A 21,552-nucleotide genomic window follows, 5' to 3' on the forward strand; every position below is an offset into this window, starting at 1 on the left:
AAGTGACCCCTATAGTGGTCGCAGTAGTAATAGTGACCACTATAGTGGCCCCAGTAGTAATATTGACCTCCACAGTGGCCAAATTATTAATAGCGACCCCCCACAGTGGCCAAATTAGTAATAGCGACCCCCCACAGCGGCCAAATTAGTAACAGTGACCCTCACAGTGCCTCCAGTAGTAATAGCGACCCCACAGTGGCCCCAGTAGTAATAAAGATCCCCACCGTGGCCCCAGTAGTAATAACGACCCCCCCCCAGAGGCCCCAGTAGTAATAACGACCCCCACAGTGGCCCCAGTAGTAATAGCGACCTCCACAGTAATAATATTTACTCCCTCAGTAGTAATAACCCCACAGTAAAATTATCCCCTCTGCAATAATATTATCCCCCTCAGCAATATTAACCCCCGCCAGTAATAATATTATCCCCATCGGTAATGTTAACCCCCCACAGTCATATTAACCCCCCCCCACAGTCATATTAACCCCCCTCAGTAATAATAACCCCCCTTCAGTAATATAAACCCCCCTCAGTAATAATAGTTCCCCCCCAACCCATATACTTACTTCCTCTTTGCTGTCAGCGCTGCTCCCCCTCTGCTCGCGCTGATCCCTTGGTGCACACTGACATCACACATATTAACTTATTCCACAACACTTTTGCCCTATTCAGCAATTCCAGCAACCTAATTGGTTGTTTGGTGAATCAGTCAACCCAAACAACCAATCAGGTTGCTGGAATTGCTTAATAGGGCAGAAGTGTTGTGGAAAAAGTTAATATGCGCCCGGCACGCTTCCTCCCTGAGTCCTCTCCTGTGGAACTGATGAGCAGGGGACTCAGGGGAGGAGGATCCCGGCTGCACACTGACATTAGAGTGTGCTCCGGGATCAGCGCTAGGAGCGATTACCAGCGGGGAGCTGCGGCACCCCAGTTGGTAATCGCTTCAGTGGGGAGCAGCCGTCGGCATGCTGCGGGCCAAATAAAATAAGTTAGCGGGCCTGATTCGGCCTGCGGGCCTTGTGTTTGACACATGTGCTCTAGACATAGAGGGCGCTCTCTTGTTAAAGTCCTGGGTATAAACAGATGATGGAAGAGAGCTCTGTATTGTCCCCTGATATATTTATACATAGTTATTAGGACGCCCCTCAGCCGTCTTTTTTCTAAACTAAATAACCCCAATTTTGATAACCTGTCTGGGTATTGTAGTCCGCCCATTCCATTTATTACTTTAGTTCCCCATCTTTTTCCCCCTCAAGCTCTGATATGTCTTTCTTCAATACTGGTGCCCAAAACTGTACTCAATATTCAATGTGTGGTCTGACCAGTGACTTGTAAAAGGAAGAACAGTCTTCTTATCATGTGCCCAAAGACCTCTTAATGCATCCATGATCCTATTTGCTTTGGCAGCAGCTGCCTGACACTGGTTGCTCCAGTTAAGTTTGCTGTTAACGTATATCCCCAAGTCCTTCTCCATGTCAGTGTTACCCAATGGTTTCTCATTTAGGGTGCGTTCACACGAGCGTAGGCGTATTTACGTTCGCACGTGCGCAGCGTATAATCGCCCGAAAGAACGTTTTTCGGCAATCATGACCAGAGCTAGAAAGCGTATTATCGTTTGTTCCTACTTTGCAAACTATCTTTTTGGCCATCGAATATGCGTTGGCGCGTATTTCGGTCGCGTATGTTCCGTCTTTTTTTCGGGTTGCCGTTTTTACGCGCCGTAAAATCGCCCGTGCGAACGAATACATTGGAAACCAACGCATAAGATGATCACGTTTATACGATTGAGCGCAGAAACGCGCCGTTTATGCGCTCGTGTGAACGCACCCTTAGTGTGTAATGGTGACATGTATTTCCCCTGCCCATCTGTATAACCTTACATTTAGAGTGTTAACCCTCATTGACCACTTTTCTGCCCAAGCCTCAAGCTTTTCCAGATCAATTTCAACTATATACTGTCCTCTCTTGTGTTAATTACTTTACAAGTAATTAAGCACACAAAACACCATGAATATTAATTTCCATTATTCTATGCACATATACTATAAGTATTTTTATATATATAAATCATAATTTATATATTTTTTAAGTTTATAATATTGTTACCTATTGATCAGTGCAATTTCATAAAGCTTGTGGAGGTCTGGAAATTGTAATTGTGTTGCAGCACTTCAAGGAGTACATTTGTAAAAATACTTCAACTCTTTTTCCTTTTCTTGTTCTTCTCTTCCAACTTAAGTACTTATTTTAAAGTCCTGTCAGGCATTTCTTTTTTTCTCCTACTGAAGAACAGTTACAGACTAGAAGGCGTGACCAGAGTACAGAATAGCAGCACTCACTCCCAGGCACACAACACAGAAGCCACACAACAAAGATAGACCCAAGCAGAGCAGCAATTGGGACAAGGCACACACACACATACACAAAGGAGATACAAGGCAGAGAACAGCACAGGCTGCCAACATGAGGTTAGTAGGAAAAGTCACAAGGTGCAGAGGAAACTTTAAGAAGTCATAACTTGGAGGTGATTTAGAATGAGTGTCTGACTGCTCGAGTGCTGTAATAGAAAGTTAGAAACAATTGGTATTAAGAATCTGTGATATGGATGTTGTGTGTAGCTCAGCTTGTCTGCTAGTGTAGCTGGCATGTTTCATTATATTATTCAATTCTTCTGTTAGCATCTAATCTTTTGAGAAAGATTTCAAAGGCGACTGACAAAACCTCATTCTATTGCAATAATAGGATATATAGATATATATGTTATTAGTGATATGCAGCAGGTCACTGCATTATATATATCTTGCACATTGATGAAGATTAATTCAAGTTATTCTCACATGCTCTTTATATGTAACTATTACTGACAAATGTAAAACAATATGACATAATGTGAAATTTACATCTCATTAGGTATTACTGCAAGAGACTGTAGGTTATAATTAGTAGAGAATGTCACAATAAAAAGTAATTGCACTGAAGTGATATACAAATTTACAAGGCCACAGATTGATTATACAGGCCACAGTAGTACTGTGCCTCTATCATTAGTGCTACGTGTACTTTAGTTCATGTAGTAAGACTTCACAGTAATAAAAGATGGGAATTACCTTTAAGGTAAACCCCACACCCAAAAAAATGTGTTCTTGCACCAAACCCAGGTTGACATTGAGAAAAAAGGAGGATATCAAAGGCTGTGTAAGCACAAGTGCATGGTACTGTAGAGGAGTAGATTGCATAGATTATTGAAATACATTGCAGCACTATTCATTCTTATCACCAGATTGTGTGAATGATACAAAAAATCATCAGATTATGTCATTCATTCCTTATTGCACTAGTGTCATAGGCTACAACAGTGATATTAGGAACAAAACTTTATTGCAATATTTTATTACACATGGAAATAATATTAAAGGGATCACAAATGAGCAAATGTTGGGGTAATTTTGTTAAAAAAATTGTCATTCTCAGTTCCATGTTAGAGCTTACGCACTGAAATGTTGCACACATATTCACAATATATGCTGGATATGACTTAGAATAGGCTGACAGCTTTTTGGTATAGAAAATGTTTTACAAAAATGGTTCTAATGTTTTCCAAGTATGGCACGTGCTTGGACTGTTCTACTCCATGTCTAACCAATATCCCAGTTTGTGATGCGTTTTGTTGACATGTTCCCAAAACTTCTAACTTTCATGCTCAGCAAAAAATTAAGTCCCTAAACAATGCTATTGCAGTCTTGCTTATGGAGTGAGTTGTGTTTGTTTAAAGATGTCTCATGACCCTTGTCTATAGAGTTACTTCATGTGTAGTGTAGTGTATCTGTCAATGCAGATAAAGCCATATGGATGCAACAAGTAGTTGTCAAATCTTTCTCTGAAGTAATATATATATTTAAGGGCTCCTGTCCATGGGCGATAGTTCATTACGTTATCCGCAGTGAACGCTTTCCATAGTGTTGCTATGGAAATCGCAGGCCCGACGTCTACAAGCAGAGAATCATAGCGATTCTCCGCTCGCGGGATTCAAATCGCTGCATGCTGTCAGATAGGCTCAGCGCGGAGACCTGACAGCTCTTCCCCTCCTCCCCGCAGCGGAATATCACTTGCGATATTGTATCAGGGCCTTGGATGGGGGGGCCTAAGTAAGTATATTTACAAAAGGGTTGTCCCACCACAGCATGTATCCCCATATCCACATGGCAGGTGATAACATGCTGATTGGTGGGTGGCCAACTGCTGGGATCCCCAGTGATTCCAAGAATTTAGCTCTGGCGCATCCTTACATGTGAGAAGTGGAAGACATGCATACTCACCTCCACTCCATTCACCTCAATGGGACTACTGGAGGCAATGGAGTGCTTGAACTTGGCTCCAGTGCTTCTATTGAAGTGAATAGAGTGGATACTGGGCTTCCTCTGCTGCCCACACTTCAGGGTTGCATTCTTGGGATCGACCCAGCAGTTGCACGCTCACCAATCAGCAAACTTATCTCCTAACCTGTACCTAGGGGATAACTTGTGGTGGAAATACCCCTTTAATGTTGTATTCTACATATAGATGGTTTTAGGATAGTATTGTTACAGATGGTATTCAAAAGGTTTTTCTGTTTTTCCTAAATTTGTATATTCTTAATTAATGTACCGACACTATAAGTAAAATATTTAGTAAAAGTTAGTGTCAATGTACAGTAAAAAAGGCTCTTCACATTATTGTACCATAGTAGTACATAGTTTTTTAAAAGCCATACATACCACACCCATATGATTCTACAACTTAAGTTGTATGCATATGCTTCAAGGAGGGGACTCATGAGAACTTGTAATCTTATCTGGATCTCTCTGAGCTATGAAAAAGGAAATTAATTGAGATGAGCAAATATACTCGTTTCGAGTAATTACTCGATCGAGCACCGCGATTTTCGGGGGGTAGCAGCGGGGAACAGGGGGGAGCCCTCACTCTCTCTCTCTCCCCCCCACTCCCCGCTGCAACCCCCCACTCACCCACGGCGCCCCCTGAATCTTTTCGCTCGAGTACGGAAGTACTCGAAAATTGCAGCGCTCGGGCGAAAAAGGGGTGTGGCCGAGTACGCTCGCTCATCTCTAAAATTAATGTTTCATGTATTTTAATAGGCGACTGTAACCAACCCATAGACTTGTCAATCTAGTAATCTGATTTTTTTCTGTTGATAACATAAGTATACTATAGATCTGTGTGCATCACATTTTCTATTTACTTTTGGACACATTTAATTAAAAAACATGTTGATACTTCTACATTAAATAGTGTATATATAGAGACAAAAGGGATGTCAGAAATGTGTACTTTTAACATTTTAATAATGTCAGTTTCTCAGATTTGAAACTGTTTATAACTCCATTGTGGCAATGAAGATTTATCCCGCATTTGAGCTTCTGTCAAATTTCTCCCACATAGTTGATAATGTTCTAATTTGTGGACTGTTAATGCAAACTTCAGTCACTGTCTAAAAGCTCTTTATTGTTCTGCTAAGCACTTGGGTTGTATAGTTGTAAGCATAGTATTGGTTTAATATTAGATGAAGGGAATATGTCAAAAGGAAATCACCTACTGTTTAAGTCAAGTTTTTATGTTAAGCATAGTTTTTTCCATTTTCCATGTCACTGAATATTAAAAAAATAAGCCTAATGTTTGGCAGTGTTTGTTCTGGCCACTAAGGTTGGGTTCACACAGGGTGGATTTGCTGCGGAAATTCCGTCCGGAATTTTGCTGCGGCAAGTCTGCCTGCGGCCACTAATCCCTGGGTTAGCCAGCCATGAGGACGAGATTCCCTGGCCGCAGCATGTCAATCTTTTTTTTCCGTTGAGGCAAAGGAAAAGCATGTGACCAAGCCGCTCCAAAAGCTGCGGCCAAGTGCCGCGGGTTTTGAAGCAGCACTTTCCCGGCGTAAATCTCGCGTTTTTTCGCTGCGGCCAAGCCGTGAGATTTTCGGTGGGATTCCTCCCTGCGGAAACTCAGCCTGAGCCTAAAAATAGGCGGACACTTCTGATCATTGCAGGTAGAATTACAAAGTTGATACCTCTAAACATATAACACAGGATCGACCATTCATAATTCACACTGCATGGTCACAGCTCCTCTCCCTCCCTGCACGATGACCTCTGTAAAGGTCATAAAGCATGGCTTAATTTAAACAGTAGGTTATTTTCTTATGACACATCCCCTAAGAAGAACATTGATGCTCATTTTTGTCTAACCTAAATTGCTTCCGTGTTTCTTCAATTGAACTGGAAGTTCTTCAGTGGGCTTTCATGGCTTCATGCTTTTAAACTGTTGCACTGAATGCATTTGGCTTCTCGGTGGAAAATGATGTCTCTAACACTCTCATATTGCAAAAACATTTACTTTTTAACATATGCAAGTACTTGTAAAAATCTAAAGGAAAATAATATTTTTCAATTTATTAAGTCAGTACTGTCCAACAGCTTCAAATCCGAAGTCTCACAACTGTTGCACCAATCTGAATGCATTAATTTACACCACATGAGAGTCTCAGTGAGATTCTGTCTCCAGATCACTGCAGCTGCAAATGACTGCTGCGTAAGGCCGCCTGCAGACGAGCGGGTCGGATCCGGCGGCAAGAATTCTCGCTGCGGGACCCGACCTGAGCGCCTGCAGAGACGAGCGCGTACTCACCCGTGCCCAGCGGCCCCGACTCTTTCATGTACCGGCTGCCGGCGCATGCGCAGAGAGGAGCCGGCGGCCGGGTGAGTGACGTATCTGTGCGAGACTCTGCGAGCCCCGCACAAAAATAGGACATGTCGCGGTTTGTTTGCGACATTTCGCGCGGCCGTCTGCATAGGAATGCGTATTGTAATGCACTCCTATGCAGGCTTTGAGCGGCGGAAATCCAGCGGGAAATCCCGCCGCGGGATTTCCGCCCGTGTGCAGGTGGCCTAACTGTGATAGAACCACTGAGGCCGGTCTCTCACGACTGGATTTTAATTGCGAATTCCGCGATCAGCGTCCGTGCTGGCGATCTGCCGTAATATGCGAACATTGAAAGGCATGTGCGGAAGTTTCCTTCGCACCTGCAGGTATGAATTACGTATTTCATGAGCAAAAGAAAAGTCACAGCACGCTCTTTTTAGCACAAAATCCACAACCATAGAGCCTCATGTGCTTTATGGTCGCGGATATACTCACATCCCATACGCAATTGCATTGCATATGGCCTGCGGGTACTCATGTCCTCGCTAAGCGACGGTGAAGGAAATCCAAACAAAAAAAAAAGCTGTACTGCACTTGACCACCTGCGTGAGTATGTGGTCATACGCAATATAAATAAATGGCGTACGCAGGGTTACCCGGTGGGCGCACAGATGGAATCCACTGCAGGTCTCCTACATGCGGAATCCGACCAGGCCGTGTGAGCCCAGCCTCATGCAACAGGTATAGTTCAGGAAATCTGAATAATAAATGTAATGTAACCTTTGCAATTCATTCCTATTAGAATGCAACTCAAGGCCATACGTTTGTGTGAAATGAAAGATGACCTCTCCATGTAGCCCGGAACTTTCGGTTTAGTTCAATTAAATCAAAGTAACTTGAGAAAGGAAAACTGTATAATACCTTTATTTTTTGAATTAACTCAAAGAAGCATAAACTACTGCTGCTTTTAATCCCATTTCTGCCATATGCCTCTAATAAACAGTAAAATCTGGGGACATGGCCAATGCTTGACATGACAAATCACATGTCCTAAGTGCTCCAGCCAAAAGTCGATCAATCGATCCCATCAATCTTGTCCCCATCCTGCCAAAGACTAGAGTTCCAGCAGAGAAGCAAGATATATTGCACCTGCATAGGGGGAACAGCAGCACCACTGGAACCCTGAACTGGCATGATGAACTGCTTTGCGAGCGTGGCCTACCCGAATTTCTGCTCGCACTGGCGGTGGCTCATCCCTCTCTTTGGCCGCCTGCAGACGGCCAGGTCGGATCTGGCAGCGAGAATTCTCGCCAAGGGACCCGACCCGAGCACCTGCAGAGAGCAGCGCATACTCACCCGTGCCCCGCAGCTCCAGATCTTTCATGTGCGCAGACCGGAGCCGGCGGACAGTGAGTGACGTTTCTGTGCGGGGCTCGCAGAAATAGAACAGATTTTGCGCGGCCAAACCGCAGCCGTCTGCCTAGGATTGCGTTTGCTAACGCAATCCTATGGCAGCTTCCAAGGGTGGAAATTTCGCAGGAAATCCCGCCGCGGAATTTTCGCCCATCTACAGGCGGCCTCTTGCGGATAGCGTGGCTTTGTGGAATCACCAGCTGTGGCTATACCAGCTGAGGATGGTGGCTACAAGCTGCCTGATTGCAGCGACACTGCTGCCCTTCCTAATTACTCAACGGGCTGCTGCACCTTACCGCTAGCATCTCAAGGCTCTCACATGCTGGATTATTACCAGGCATCATATTGGGGTGCTGCCCTCAGAGGGACCTATCTAAGTAATACAGACCTCCTGTAGGACCCTTTGGTTCTACTGCCTGATATGCTGCTGAGCTACAACAGGAGGTTGGTGGATTACATTTGTGTGGCTATTGTGGGATCCTGCCTTAATAATTGTTTCAGTTCCTCTAAAGTGACTCCACTAACTACTACTCCCATCTTCTCTGGGCTTTTTAATTGACTGTGGGGAACAAGGAGTGTGTGTTGCATTCTTTCATTACTTCACCTCCAGACATATATATTCTTTGGACATTACATTACTTGCTCCTTGGGCACACAGACTCTGCTGGAGTTGTAGCCCCTGTTGATTGTGTACTTATTCCACAAGTGCATTCTACCATGGAGAAGCATGGCTGTAGCTCTGCAGGGAACCGCCTTAAAGAATTTGATTTAGACAACCAAGAGAGGATTCGCTTCCCCATCCTGCAGAGAACATCTGCAACTAGAACCAGCGCTCAACAGCCCTCTGACTCTAGCATATCAGACACAGTAGAGGACCTTACACTTAAACAAGTCTCTGACCACGTTCTAGCTGCAATTGCTGCCTGTAAATCATCCCTGACTGGGAAAATTGATGAGGTGAAGGTAAATGTTGGGCTGGTAAAACAACTTCTAAGAGAGCATGTGGAGCAAACTGAAAACCCTATTAGCTCCCTAGAAAACCATACTGCAGATGTTCAGAATATTTTATCAGATCTTGCTAAGAAAGCGGAGTTGCTCTAACAGAAGGCTGACCGTCTTGAAAACAAACTATGTGATAATAACATTAGAATTACGGAGAAAGTGGAGGGTAGAAACCCAGATGTACTAGTTGAATCCTGGCTGAAAGAGCTCTTTCCTTCGACCACTTTCTCGTCAGCCTTTGCAGTGGAACGAGCACACGGGTAGCCTGTGCGGCCTTCTCCTACTTGAGCCCCACCCCACACATTGCTTGCCCTAATGCTTAATTGTTAGGATAGAGACAAAGCTCTCCAATGTGCCCGAGCAGCGAAATAACTGCATTTTAAAAATACCCTGATCTAGATTTTTCCTGAGTTTTATCTGGATTTACAGAAGCACAGGGCCACCTTTGTAGATGTTTAGAGGCGCCTCCATGATCAAAATATCCCATACGCATTGGCATACCCTGTCTGTCTACCTGAGGTGGATGGAGACTGGGCACTTTTCTCACATCTCCCAGGGAAGCCAATGATTTGCTGCAACAAATGCAATATTCCCCTTATCACTGACTTGAGGACACGGCGTCAATATCATAGTTATCACTGGCTCTCCCTGACATTTACATTTAGCTTTATGTTCATTGATGATTTTTGTTTCTTATGCTTTTATGTCTTGTATAATTACCACTCTTTTTTCATCTGTATCGGCTGACCCAACAACGGGAAGCTTATGAACCTGAGGGATTGCTTCCCTATAGTGGGCTACATCCTTATATTATTTTAGTGCCACGTTACGCTTTGTCCTGTTGACGAAGCAACAATATCTAATGGCATCCTTAATATTTGTACTAGGTTCTGTTCTGAGTTCCAGCCTCATTGGCGTTATGTTTATTTATTCACAATCTCATTTCAACTGCAGATGTAAATCCCTCATTACTAGTCATATATAATAATATACAGTTGGTATTTGGCTTGGGATGTGTGCTGTAGGTGCGGCGGGCAAGCCAAATGTGGGCGAGACCACAGGTAAACAAGGTGGTTGTCACAGGTGGCTCTGCAATCCCTCCCAACAATGACGGCAAATGAGCCCAGCTCGGTTGCACGCAGTGGAACAAGAATAAAATTTATTGCGACTATGTCCAACAGTTGTGTCACGTGACGCCAGTACCTTTGGGGTGTGAATTTCCATAGATGGTAATAAAATAACTGAGATGGGTCCACTTCAGCTTTGTTGTAAATCGAAGGCACACAGTTTACTAAGCAATTTAGTAACTTAAAGCATTTATACAATTCACAGTATGCAGGTTTCAGTTTAGCCAAGTCAATAATGCTGGTTTCAGTACATTTAAGAAATTAAGCAGTTCTATCTTCGATAATCTCTCACTTGGTTTAAGATTACTCTAGACAGAATCCCATAAGGCTACGTTATTATGGAGACTTGGGACAACTGTACTTTCCCTGCTTTGGTGTTAACAGAGGCTTACATCACTCACTGTTGTGTAGAAAAGATCCCAATCTGTTTTCCTCCACACTGCATGTGTCTTTAGAAGCCTGTAGTCTCTCCTTCTCTCCAAACAGCCTTAGTTCCTGCAGCACTGCTGTACACCTCCTCCCTCATCTGCCTCTGTAGGACTACTCCTCCTAACGCCTCTTTCACTTCCTCTCTATTCTTCCACACTTGCTCTCTAACTCCTCCCCACATCCTACCTCGCCCTGCTCATTTTCCCAGGCTTACATCCTCCTCTTTTAATCAGGAATTTTTATGGCAGAAACCAATCTGGAGCCAAATGTTACCGGGCAGAATACGCCATCGCCCATGAAGAAAAAGGAACCACTGGGTCTTTCTGATGTACAATACCAGAAATGTCTCAGAAGAAGTACATAATCGGGTGTTTAAGGACCAGTGATTGTGTAACCATCCTGTTGAACATCCCGGGCCACTACAAAGGTTAATGGGCAGAGTACTGATCCTGAACTGATCATTTCAGTCATTTTAAATGGCAAATCTTCACGTATTCTCTTAGAATGTTAGAGGTCAATTATCTGCTCACAAACGTACTCTAATATTCTCTCAGATTCAAAAATATAACCCTCAAATTATCTGTTTGCAGGAGACACACCTTATTAAAGCATACTGTTTAGCATCTTCACAAGCCATGGATACTATGGGAAAAACACTTCCACCATATTTCATTTTCTAGAGGGGTACCGCTGTTGGTCCATCGCTCAATCACATGGGAAGAAATTTCCACTAATGTGGATTCTGAGGGCTGATATGTGTTCACATCTGTTAAGATCAATTTTATCCCTTTTGTTATCCTAGCTGTTTACTTTCTGCCTCCAGCGTCCCTAACAATTCTACAGATGGCTGCAGCTTTTGCAGCTCAGTTCCCCACTGCTAAGCTGATATGCATGGAAGATTTAAATTTATTGCTTGACCCGCTTAAAGAAAAATGTTCTCCTCTTCTCCCAGAAGTTCAGAACTATCTCCATCCAACCCCACTCTGCCAGCTGTTGGCAGGGTTAGGAAGGCATGATTTGTGGCACTTGAAACATCCCAAAACTAGTCTCTTTTCAAAGACACACCCTTTCTAGAATTGACTATATGATAGGGAATCTAGGTGTATTCTCTTTTGTTGATGCAGTGGAGTATCTACCACAACAATATTCCCCTATGCTATTGACTCTTTCCTTCACTAATAACTTATGACCTATACACTGGAAAATACACAGATTATTGCTGTCTCTTATTGGAAACAATGATGGAATTCCAGACCATTTAACTGTATATCTTGATGATAATGCAAACTACACAAATCCACTTATAAAATGGAACACCTTCAAAGCTTATTTGAGAGGATGCTGCTGGTCCACTATCTCTTATATTGAAAAGGTCATCTCTCTGAAAGAAAGTGAATTGGTGGAATATTCATCCAGTCCAAAGTGGTGTGTATCTCAGACCCACCAGATGTTAATAGGGAGGCCTGGCTGGGTGCGGGTACATTATATATGCAGCATCTGCATAACAAAGCAGCAAGATATCTGTTTTTTTTCACCAGGCAATCCTTTTATGAGCTGGGGAATCAGTCTGGCAAATTGATGGCTCATATGATCAGACAGTCTCAGTCGTCCCCTGCTGTGCTTCAAATTAGAGTAGTTGATGGTACTCTTCTCGTGGATAATTATGATATCTTGCTGTGTTTCCAAGATTTCTATAATACATTATATCAATCTGTCTCGTCCTCCACTCCCACGGAGATTGACTCTTATTTAGATCATATTCAATTCCCTTCTCTCTTCCCTACTTTTATAAACTTTGTTGATGCCCCTATTACTTTGGATGAAGTGTTGGAAGCTATAGGGGATCTTGCCAGTAGCCAATAGTCACCTGGCCCAGATGGGTTAATCATAGAGACATCATTGCACCATTGTTACACCAGACATTGAGAGAGGCTTTTGAGGCTGGTAGCATACCAGCTTCCCTCTATAATGCCAATATTATAGTTCTCTTGAAAGACTCCCTAAAGTGTGGTTTTTACAGACCCATTTCATTATTAAATAGCGATTACAAGATCTTGACCAATGTATTGGCTACTTGCCTAAATTCTGTCATCACATTTATTGTCCCCTCTGTAGTACTCATTCCTATTAAAAATACCTTCTATTAATGATGAGAGTTGAGTGGAGATCCTGGAGTTTCCGACACTCGTTTCTCCTGCAGCCAATAACAAACTAACTCGGTTATATATTATTCATCAGGCTGATTTAACACTGGTGCATCTCCTTAGAGTGGGAATAATTCCATCCCCATTGTGTCACAGGTGTCAATATGCACCAGTTGATTTCTAGCATATGCTTTGGGATTGTCCCTCCCTCCTAGCTTTTTGGGGACAAGTATTAGACACTATATCAGATGTCTTGGGTTTTCTTATTCCATCAGACCCCTTGATATGTATATTTGGTATTCTTTATGCAGCGCAGTGACAACATTACCACCGTATTTTCATTAGAGTAAGATTTTTTTGTTCGCAAAGCTATTGGTTTGCATTGGATAACTCCAAGACCGCGACGACGAGTCAATGGAAAGTCCTAGTTAATCAGGTTGTCTCATATGTCTACAAAAACCACAAATGTCTTGAAAAATTCACTCACATTTGGGGGCCCTGGTGTAACTCAATCGCTACTCTTAAAGGGGTTGTCCCGCGATAGCAAGTGGGGTTAAGCACTTCTGTATGACCATATTAATGCACTTTGTAATATACATCGTGCATTAAATGTTGGCCATACAGAAGTTATACACTTACCCCCTCCGGTGCTGGCGTCCCCGTCTCCATGGCGCCGACCAAAGCCGCCTTCTGCCTGGATTAGACGCGCTTGTGCTGAAGGGGCCGCTCCGGCGTGCTCGCACTGCACAGGTCTTCTGCGCATGCGCAGAAGACCTCTGCGGCGCGAGCACGCCGGAGCCGGACAGAAGAGGGCAGACTGCGCAAGCGCGTCTAATCCAGGCAGAAGGCAGCTTTGGTCGGCGCCATGGAGACGGGGACGCCAGCACCGGAGGGGGTAAGTGTATAACTTCTGTATGGCCAATATTTAATGCACGATGTATATTACAAAGTTCATTAATATGGTCATACAGAAGTGCTTAACCCCACTTGCTATCGCGGGACAACCCCTTTAATGCTACAAGGGCGATGTAAGTTGGGTGCAAGCTCTTGCCAACTGCATAATGGTTACTAATACTTTTCTTCTTTTCTTTGTGCATTACTGACTTCTAGAGTATGTTTTTACTTTTCCATTTTGTGAACACTTTACTGATTGTTTGACTTTGTTTTACACTTTGTTTAGTTAAGGGGGTTTTCCGTGAAAAATACTATTGATGACCTATACTCAGGATAGGTCATCAATATTTGATCGTCTGGGGTCCGTCACTCAGGTCCTCGACAGATCAGCTGAATGGGCGCATGCTGTCAGCACCGTAAATACACAGAGGTCGGAGCTGAAGCAGTGGAAATCTCTGCGCTGATCTCTGTGTAGTGGCCGGTGCTTGTAACTGCAGGCACAGCTCTCAATGAAATCAACACAAGCTGTGCCTGCAGTTACAAGTGCTGACCACTATACAGTGGTCGGAGCAGAGACTTCTGCTGCTTCAGCTCCGACCTCTGTGTATTTGCGTCGAGGACAGCATGTGCTCGCTCAGCTGATCGGTGGGGTTCCTGAGCAACAGACCCCAGTCGATCAACTATTGATGACCTATCCTGAGGATAGGTCATCAGTAGTATTTCACTGGAAAACCTTTTTAAGCAAATCACTTACCTTATCGCTTGCCTCCAAGACTTTTTCTATGCTGTATCTCTTTTATAGAGTTCTTGCTCTAACATTTTTCTTTCTTGTTAGGCCTTCTTCGCAAATGATGTTTTTGTTATATTTTATAAGATTTTAAATCCTGATCACACTTTCAGTTAATGTTGCAGCTTTTGATACAATTTTTCTTTGTTATACTAATGATGGATCCAAAAAGAAAGAAATGTATAAAGAAAAAACTGATAATTCTCTCTTGTATCTACATCTGTATTTGCCACTAAAACTGTATGTGTGATTCAAGACTTAATACTTTTATACTTTTCCTTATTTTTAATTACTGTTTTTGTCTTTGGCTAAAAAAAAATTACATTAAAGCCTCATCTGTGAGACTAGTCTAAAACTCCCAGTGCTTCTTTTAATAGCAGAATGAAACAGTTCTTGAATGCCAATTCTGGTTGGTGGGTAAAATTACAGGTTTTCACACATCTATTGAATGGGTGAAACTGATAGATCGTTGGGGTCCAATCGCTGGGACCACCACCGATCCTGAGAATGAGGTACCTAATTCAAAGTTCATGAACCCTTAGCCTATTTTTGTAGTGTTGTGGTGAATAGCCCATGCACGGTAGTGGCTCCATTCTTTTCAGTGGCTTAGACATATAGCTGAGCGTTATGCCAGTACTGCTTAATTCATTTCAATAAGACTGATGAAAATATGTTGTGCTCAGCTATCTCTGCCTTCCTCAATGAAATGAATGGGGCTGCGACCATGCATGTAACCTGCCTCTCTATTCATTTCAATGGGACAGCCAGACATAACCGAGCACAGCATTCGGCTATTTTCACCAGTTCCACTGAAATGAATGGACCGGCATTTAATTTTACCCTCCAATCCCAGGATAAAACAACGTGGCTGCATCGCTATGCATTAGGTAGTCACAAAAGTAGTGTAGCCATGTTGGTTTGTTCCAGGGCCGGAGGTTCACTTTAAAACAACCTTCTTAAATAAACACATTTTAGCATACTAAAATGTATGTAGGGTCATAACTAATAATGCCTAATAACCTACACTCAATATCTCTACTGTATAGCTGCAATAGCTAACATGAGATGAACTGATTCTTTTAGGATTTCATATTCACCAGAGGCCTCAGCATCTTTTAGGAGTTTAGTTGCAGAGGCTTCCGAGTGGATATGGGTACCTAGGAAGTTGACGCCCAAGTTGCCTCATTTCAGGTCGCTGAAAGAACCATCAGAAATGTGATGGAAAAAGTCTTCTCTTCTTTTTAATATGTGAAATCTACCAACGTATGCAGCAATTTACAATAAGGGCTGATTTATAAAGTTGGGCATGTACTGGCTGAGTAGTGCAGTAGTGAAAACATAATCTAAACCAACAAATAATTTGGATTTATTTTAAACCTCAATTACTCTATACAAATATATCAGAACACTGGTATAATTTCTTTGATAAATCTCTCCCAACATTCAGGGGAACACAAAATCAAACTCACAATAACAGTAAATGGAGTTAGTGTTTTAAAGTAAGCAACAATGTATAGCATTTTTTTTTAACTGACATAGCTTAGAATCACAATATGGGCAGATATAACAAATTGTATAGGTAGCCCACTCAAAATAAATCTATACAAATATACCAGTGATTTTCAATTTTAGCGCTCCAGTACCATTTAGATTCTGTTCAGACTATGTTGATGTATACGCCAGTGTACATGCAGAGAAAATATCCCAACACATACCCTAGATGCTATCTCTAGGCTTTTATGTCAAAAGAGTGATTATACATTCAGCATTCCCATCGGGAGAATGGGCCTCAAGGCCCATTTACACCAGCAGATGATCGCTCAAAGATCGCTTAAACGACAGTGACAGCTTTAAGCGATCATTTTGCATAAACTATTAGGTAGCTACTTAAATACCAATTAGGTGTGTAAATGAAGCCTTCCCTAAATGCAGTTCATAGCCCGAGGCTATTATCTGCGCTCAGATCCTTTGTTCTCCATGGGGAAACAATGCTATTAGCATTCCCCATGGAGAACTTCTGATAAGAGTGTACAATGATTTTTAGGTTGGACTGAATTTAATGGTCAGCTAGCAGTGCACGAAAAGCGCATGATGGGCGCACATTTACATGCACCGATTATCGCTAAAACTATCACCAATTAGTGATTTTTTAGCGATCATCGGCTGGTGTAAATGGGCCTTAAAGGGGTTGTCCCGCGGCAGCAAGTGGGTCTATACACTTCTGTATGGCCATAATAATGCACTTTGTAATGTACATTGTGCATTAATTATGAGCCATACAGAAGTTATCAAAAGTTATTCACTTACCTGTTCCGTTGCTGGCGTCCTCGTCTCCATGGTTGCCGTCTAATTTTCGCCGTCTAATGGCCAAATTAGACGCGCTTGCGCAGTCCGGGTCTTCTGCTTTTCTCAATGGGGCTCTGTGTAGCTCCGCCCCGTCACGTGCCGATTCCAGCCAATCAGGAGGCTGGAATCAGCAATGGACCGCACAGAAGCCCTGCGGTCCACCGAGGGAGAAGATGTCGGCGGCCATCTTCACCGGGTAAGTAAGAAGTCACCGGAGCGCGGGGATTCAGGTAAGCGCTGTCCGGTGTTCTTTTTTAACCCCTGCATCGGGGTTGTCTCGCGCCGAACGGGGGGGGGGGGGGGGGTTGAAAAAAAAAAAAAACGTTTCGGCGCGGGACAACACCTTTAACACATCATGATGTGATAATGTCCTATAAAAAGAACACTTGGAGAAATTCCTGGCCATAATTACATAAATACAGTACTAAAAAATACAAAATGACTAGTTGGGAATAATTAAATAAAGATTTATATTGTGGCCCCAAAGTACATAATCTAGACTATAATTCAATATTATTACTAGAGATAATAATAATAATCTTTATTTGTATAGCGCCAACATATTCCGCAGCGCTTACATAGACGGGGGGAACACAGAAAGACAAAATACAAACATTACCGAACCACGGTTACATATAGTAATCAGTTGATGGAAACAATAGGGGTGAGGGTCCTGCTCCAACGAGCTTACATACTACAAGTAATGGGGTGATACAGAGGGTAAAGGGGCTGGAGATGTGCACAGTATGGCGAGGTGCAGAGTGAGCGATGCTATACACATAGACAATGGTCAGACATTTAGCCGTGTGACGGCAGAAACGGTGTGACTGCAGGAGCGGTTTATGATGGCTAGCAGGGATTGCAGTCAGTAGGTCAGGGAGCATGTTATCAGGCGGAGTACAGAGAGGTTTGTTTAGGGAATGCGGTATGCCTCCCTGAAGAGGTGCGTTTTTAGAGCACGCCTGAAATTCTGCGAATCCTGGATTGCTCGGGTAGCCTTTGGTAGTGCGTTCCAGAGGACCGGTGCTGCTCTGGAGAAGTCTTGGAGGCGGGAATGAGAAGTTCGAATGAAAGGGGCACTCAGTCTGGTTTCATTAGCAGAGCGGAGAGCCCGGGCTGGTTGATGGATTGAGATGAGGGAGGCGATATAGGGTGGCGCTGTACTGTGGAGGGCTTTGTGGATGAAGGTAGCGAGTTTGAATTGAATTCTGTATTTAACGGGCAGCCAGTGCAGTGACCGGCACAGGACAGAGGTGTCCGAGTAGCGGCTGGACAGGAAGATGAGCCTGGCTGCCGCATTCAGGATGGACTGGAGAGGGTAGAGTCTGGTGCAGGGGAGGCCGATCAGCAACGAGTTGCAATAATCGAGCCGGGAGTGGATGAGGGCGACAATAAGCGTTTTTAACGTCTCCACAGTGAGAAAAGAGCGGATTCTTGCGATGTTCTTGAGGTGCAGCTGACATGTTCGGGCCAGAGATTGGATGTAGGGGGTAAAGGAGAGATCAGAGTCAAATATGACCCCAAGGCAGCGGGCGTGTTGTCTAGGAGTTATGGTGGCGCCACACACTGAGATGGAGATGTCAGGATGAGGTCGGTTAGTGGAGGGTGGAAATACCAGTAAGTCAGTTTTAGAGAGGTTTAGTTTTAGGTAGAGAGAGGACATGGTGTTAGAGACAGCAGACAGACAGTTAGTGATGTTTTGGAGGAAGGGTGCAGAGATGTCACGGGCAGAGGTGTATAGCTGGGTGTCATCAGCGTACAGGTGGTATTTGAGGCCAAAACTCCTGATGGTTTGTCCAATAGGGGCTGTGTAGATAGAGAAGAGAAGGGGGCCAAGGACCGAGCCCTGGGGGACCCCAACAGCAAGGGGAAGAGGAGGGGAGGTAGAGCCAGCAAAGGAGACACTGAAAGAGCGGTCAGATAGGTAAGAGGAGAACCAGGAGAGGGCAGTGTCCTTTAGGCCAATGGAGCGTAGCATACTGAGGAGGAGTTTGTGGTCAACAGTGTCAAACGCTGCAGAAAGGTCGAGGAGGATCAGTAGGGAGTAATCGCCCCTCGATTTGGCTGTCAGTAGGTCATTGGATACCCTAGTAAGGGCAGTTTCTGTCGAGTGTTGAGGTCGGAAGCCAGACTGTAGGGGGTCTAGGAGAGAGTTCTCTGATAAATAGCTTACAAGGCGGGAGTAAACTAGGCGTTCTAGTAGTTTGGAGATGAAGGGGAGGTTTGAGATGGGTCTGTAGTTGGCAGCATCAGTTGCGTCCAGAGTCGGTTTCTTTAGCAGTGGGGATATGATGGCGTGTTTGAAAGAAGAGGGAAAGATGCCAGAGGTCAGAGAGAGGTTGAATATAGTGGTGAGATGGGAGATGACCACTGGGGAGAAGGAACGGAGGAGGTGTGAGGGGAGAGGGTCGCTAGCGCAGGTGGTGGGGCGAGCAGAGAGGAGCAATTTGGAGACTTCTTCCTCTGTCGCTGGTCTGAGTACAGACAGTGAGCAGGAGCTAGATGCAGTGCTGACAGGACTAGGGTCAGGGCTAGTCTGGGATTGGGAAGTTATTTCCTGACGGATGTCGTCTATTTTCTTTTTGAAGTAAGCAGCCAACTCTTCAGCACTGAGATCCGTCACTGGGGGCTGCGGTTTTGGGCTGAGAAGGGAGTGAAAAGTATCAAAGAGCCGTTTAGGGTTGTGCGATAATGAGGAGACTAGAGAGGTGAAGTAGACTTGTTTGGCATGGTGGAGGGCGAGGTTGTAGGTTCTGAGCATGAATTTGTAGTGGAGGAAGTCTGGTGCCGTTTGCGATTTCCTCCACAGCCGTTCAGCACTTCTAGAGCACCGCCGGATGAAGCGTGTATGAGGTGTGAGCCAGGGTTGCCGTGTTCTACATCGAATGGCTCGGGTTCTGGGGGGCGCTGCTTCATCCAGGGCATGTTTGAGAGCGGTGTTGTAGTGAGCGGCAGCCAGGTTGGGGCAGGCGAGGAGAGAGATAGGGGACAGAGAGGACTGTAGGGATTCAGCAAAGTCCTGGGTGTGAATGGCCTTAAGGTTCCTGTAGGTACTGTAGGTAGGTGGGTCTGGAGAGATGGTAGGGAGCGTGACAGAGAAAGAGAGGAAGTTATGATCCGAGAGCGGGAGAGGGGAGTTGGTGAAGTTGGAAACAGAGCAGAGCCGGAGGAAGACCAGATCCAGAGTATTGCCATCCCTGTGAGTGGGAGAGGCTGTGAGTTGAGAGAGACCAAGGGAGGAGGTGAGTGAAAGAAGCTGAGAGGCAGATGGTGACATAGGGTCATTAGTGGGGATGTTAAAATCACCTAAGATGAGGGTTGGAATTTCACAGGATAGGAAGTGGGGGAGCCAGGCAGCAAAGTGGTCCAAAAACAGGCGAGGAGCACCTGGGGGGCGATAGATAACTGCTACTCGCATGGACAGCGGGCGGAAAAGCCGTAGCATATGTACCTCAAATGATGGAAAAGTGAGTGAGGGTACAGGGGAGATGACCTGGTAGGTGCATTTCGGGGAAAGAAGAGCACCTACTCCTCCGCCACGCCTGTCATCTGGTCTCGGGGTATGGGAGAACTGCAGGCCATTGTAAGACAGTGCAGCTGGGGAGGCCGTGTCAGACTGCTGGATCCACGTTTCTGTGAGAGCTAGCAGGTTTAAAGATTTAGCAGTAAAAAAGTCATGGATGGTGGGGAGTTTATTACATGCTGACTGGCAGTTCCAGAGGGCACATTTAAAGGAGTCAGGGGAGGCTATGCATGGGCTATCAGTTGGGCTTGGGGATTTTCTTAGTGAGTCAGGTAGGGGGTGATAGCTAGGAGCAGTGGAGGGTGGGCCAGGATTGGGAGAGATATCCCCAGCAGCTAGTAGCAGCAGAATAGAGAGGGTTAGCAGATGGCTGGGAGATTTATGAGGGCGGCTGTTATTTTTGTTAGTGGCACTAGGGGGTTGAGCGCGCACGCTCGGTAAAGGCAGATACTCGAGCAAGCATCGCTCTTCTTGAGTAACTGCATACTCGTCCGAGCAAATGTGGGAGGTGGCGGGAGGGAGCAGGTGGGAGCGGGTGAAGAGGGAGAGAGCTCCCCCCCCCCCCCCCGCATTTGCTCGGATGAGTATGCAGTTACTCGAGAAGAGTGATGCTCGCTCGAGTATCTACCGTTACCAAGCATGCTCGCTCATATCTAATTATTACCTTTTGAAGTTAAAAGTGGGTTTGTGAATACTGAACGTGATTCTCTTAATTTGTCATTATTTGTTCATTATATTACAGTAATACATTTTTTAGATGTATGTTAAATGATATTAGTAAAATACGTAACAAGTGAAATAAACATCTTGTTATTCTAGGGCCTTCAGATAATTCATTATTCAACAGTGAGAGTAAAGTTTGTTACATTCTGCTATATCTCACAACCTGTATTTAAACTGCCAATACAGGCTGAAAACATGTGAGTAATGTTCTTATTCATATTTAAAAAAAAAAAAAAAAAAACATAAAATAAAAAGCAGGAAACAATGAAACAGTGGCACAAAGAGTGGGAAGAATTCTAATAAAACTAGTGTCAATTTACTAAAATGTATAATTTTGTTTTCTCAGAGCTTCTAATTGTCATGTAAGTTTATTCCTCTACATACAAATGTGAATCTAAATCACTTGACTTGCTCCTAAGATTGCATTGAATAAACTCATTTACATAAGAATTATGTGCACGAAGATTGACACTC

At 44.1% G+C, this 21,552-nt stretch overlaps 1 protein-coding gene across 1 annotated transcript in view; it reads left to right on the forward strand.

The window, feature by feature from the left end:
• The first annotated feature begins 2,381 nt into the window (after positions 1-2,381).
• MASP1 (MBL associated serine protease 1) overlaps positions 2,382-21,552 on the forward strand; it is a 95,823-nt gene continuing 76,652 nt past the window's right edge. The window contains exon 1 of the mRNA XM_066602271.1: positions 2,382-2,468. Coding sequence (XP_066458368.1) covers positions 2,464-2,468 — 5 coding nt within the window. The 5' untranslated portion in view covers positions 2,382-2,463. The remainder of the gene's footprint in view (positions 2,469-21,552) is intronic.

The sequence above is a fragment of the Eleutherodactylus coqui genome, chromosome 1 (genome assembly GCF_035609145.1).
Source record: "Eleutherodactylus coqui strain aEleCoq1 chromosome 1, aEleCoq1.hap1, whole genome shotgun sequence".
NCBI lineage: Eukaryota > Metazoa > Chordata > Amphibia > Anura > Eleutherodactylidae > Eleutherodactylus > Eleutherodactylus coqui.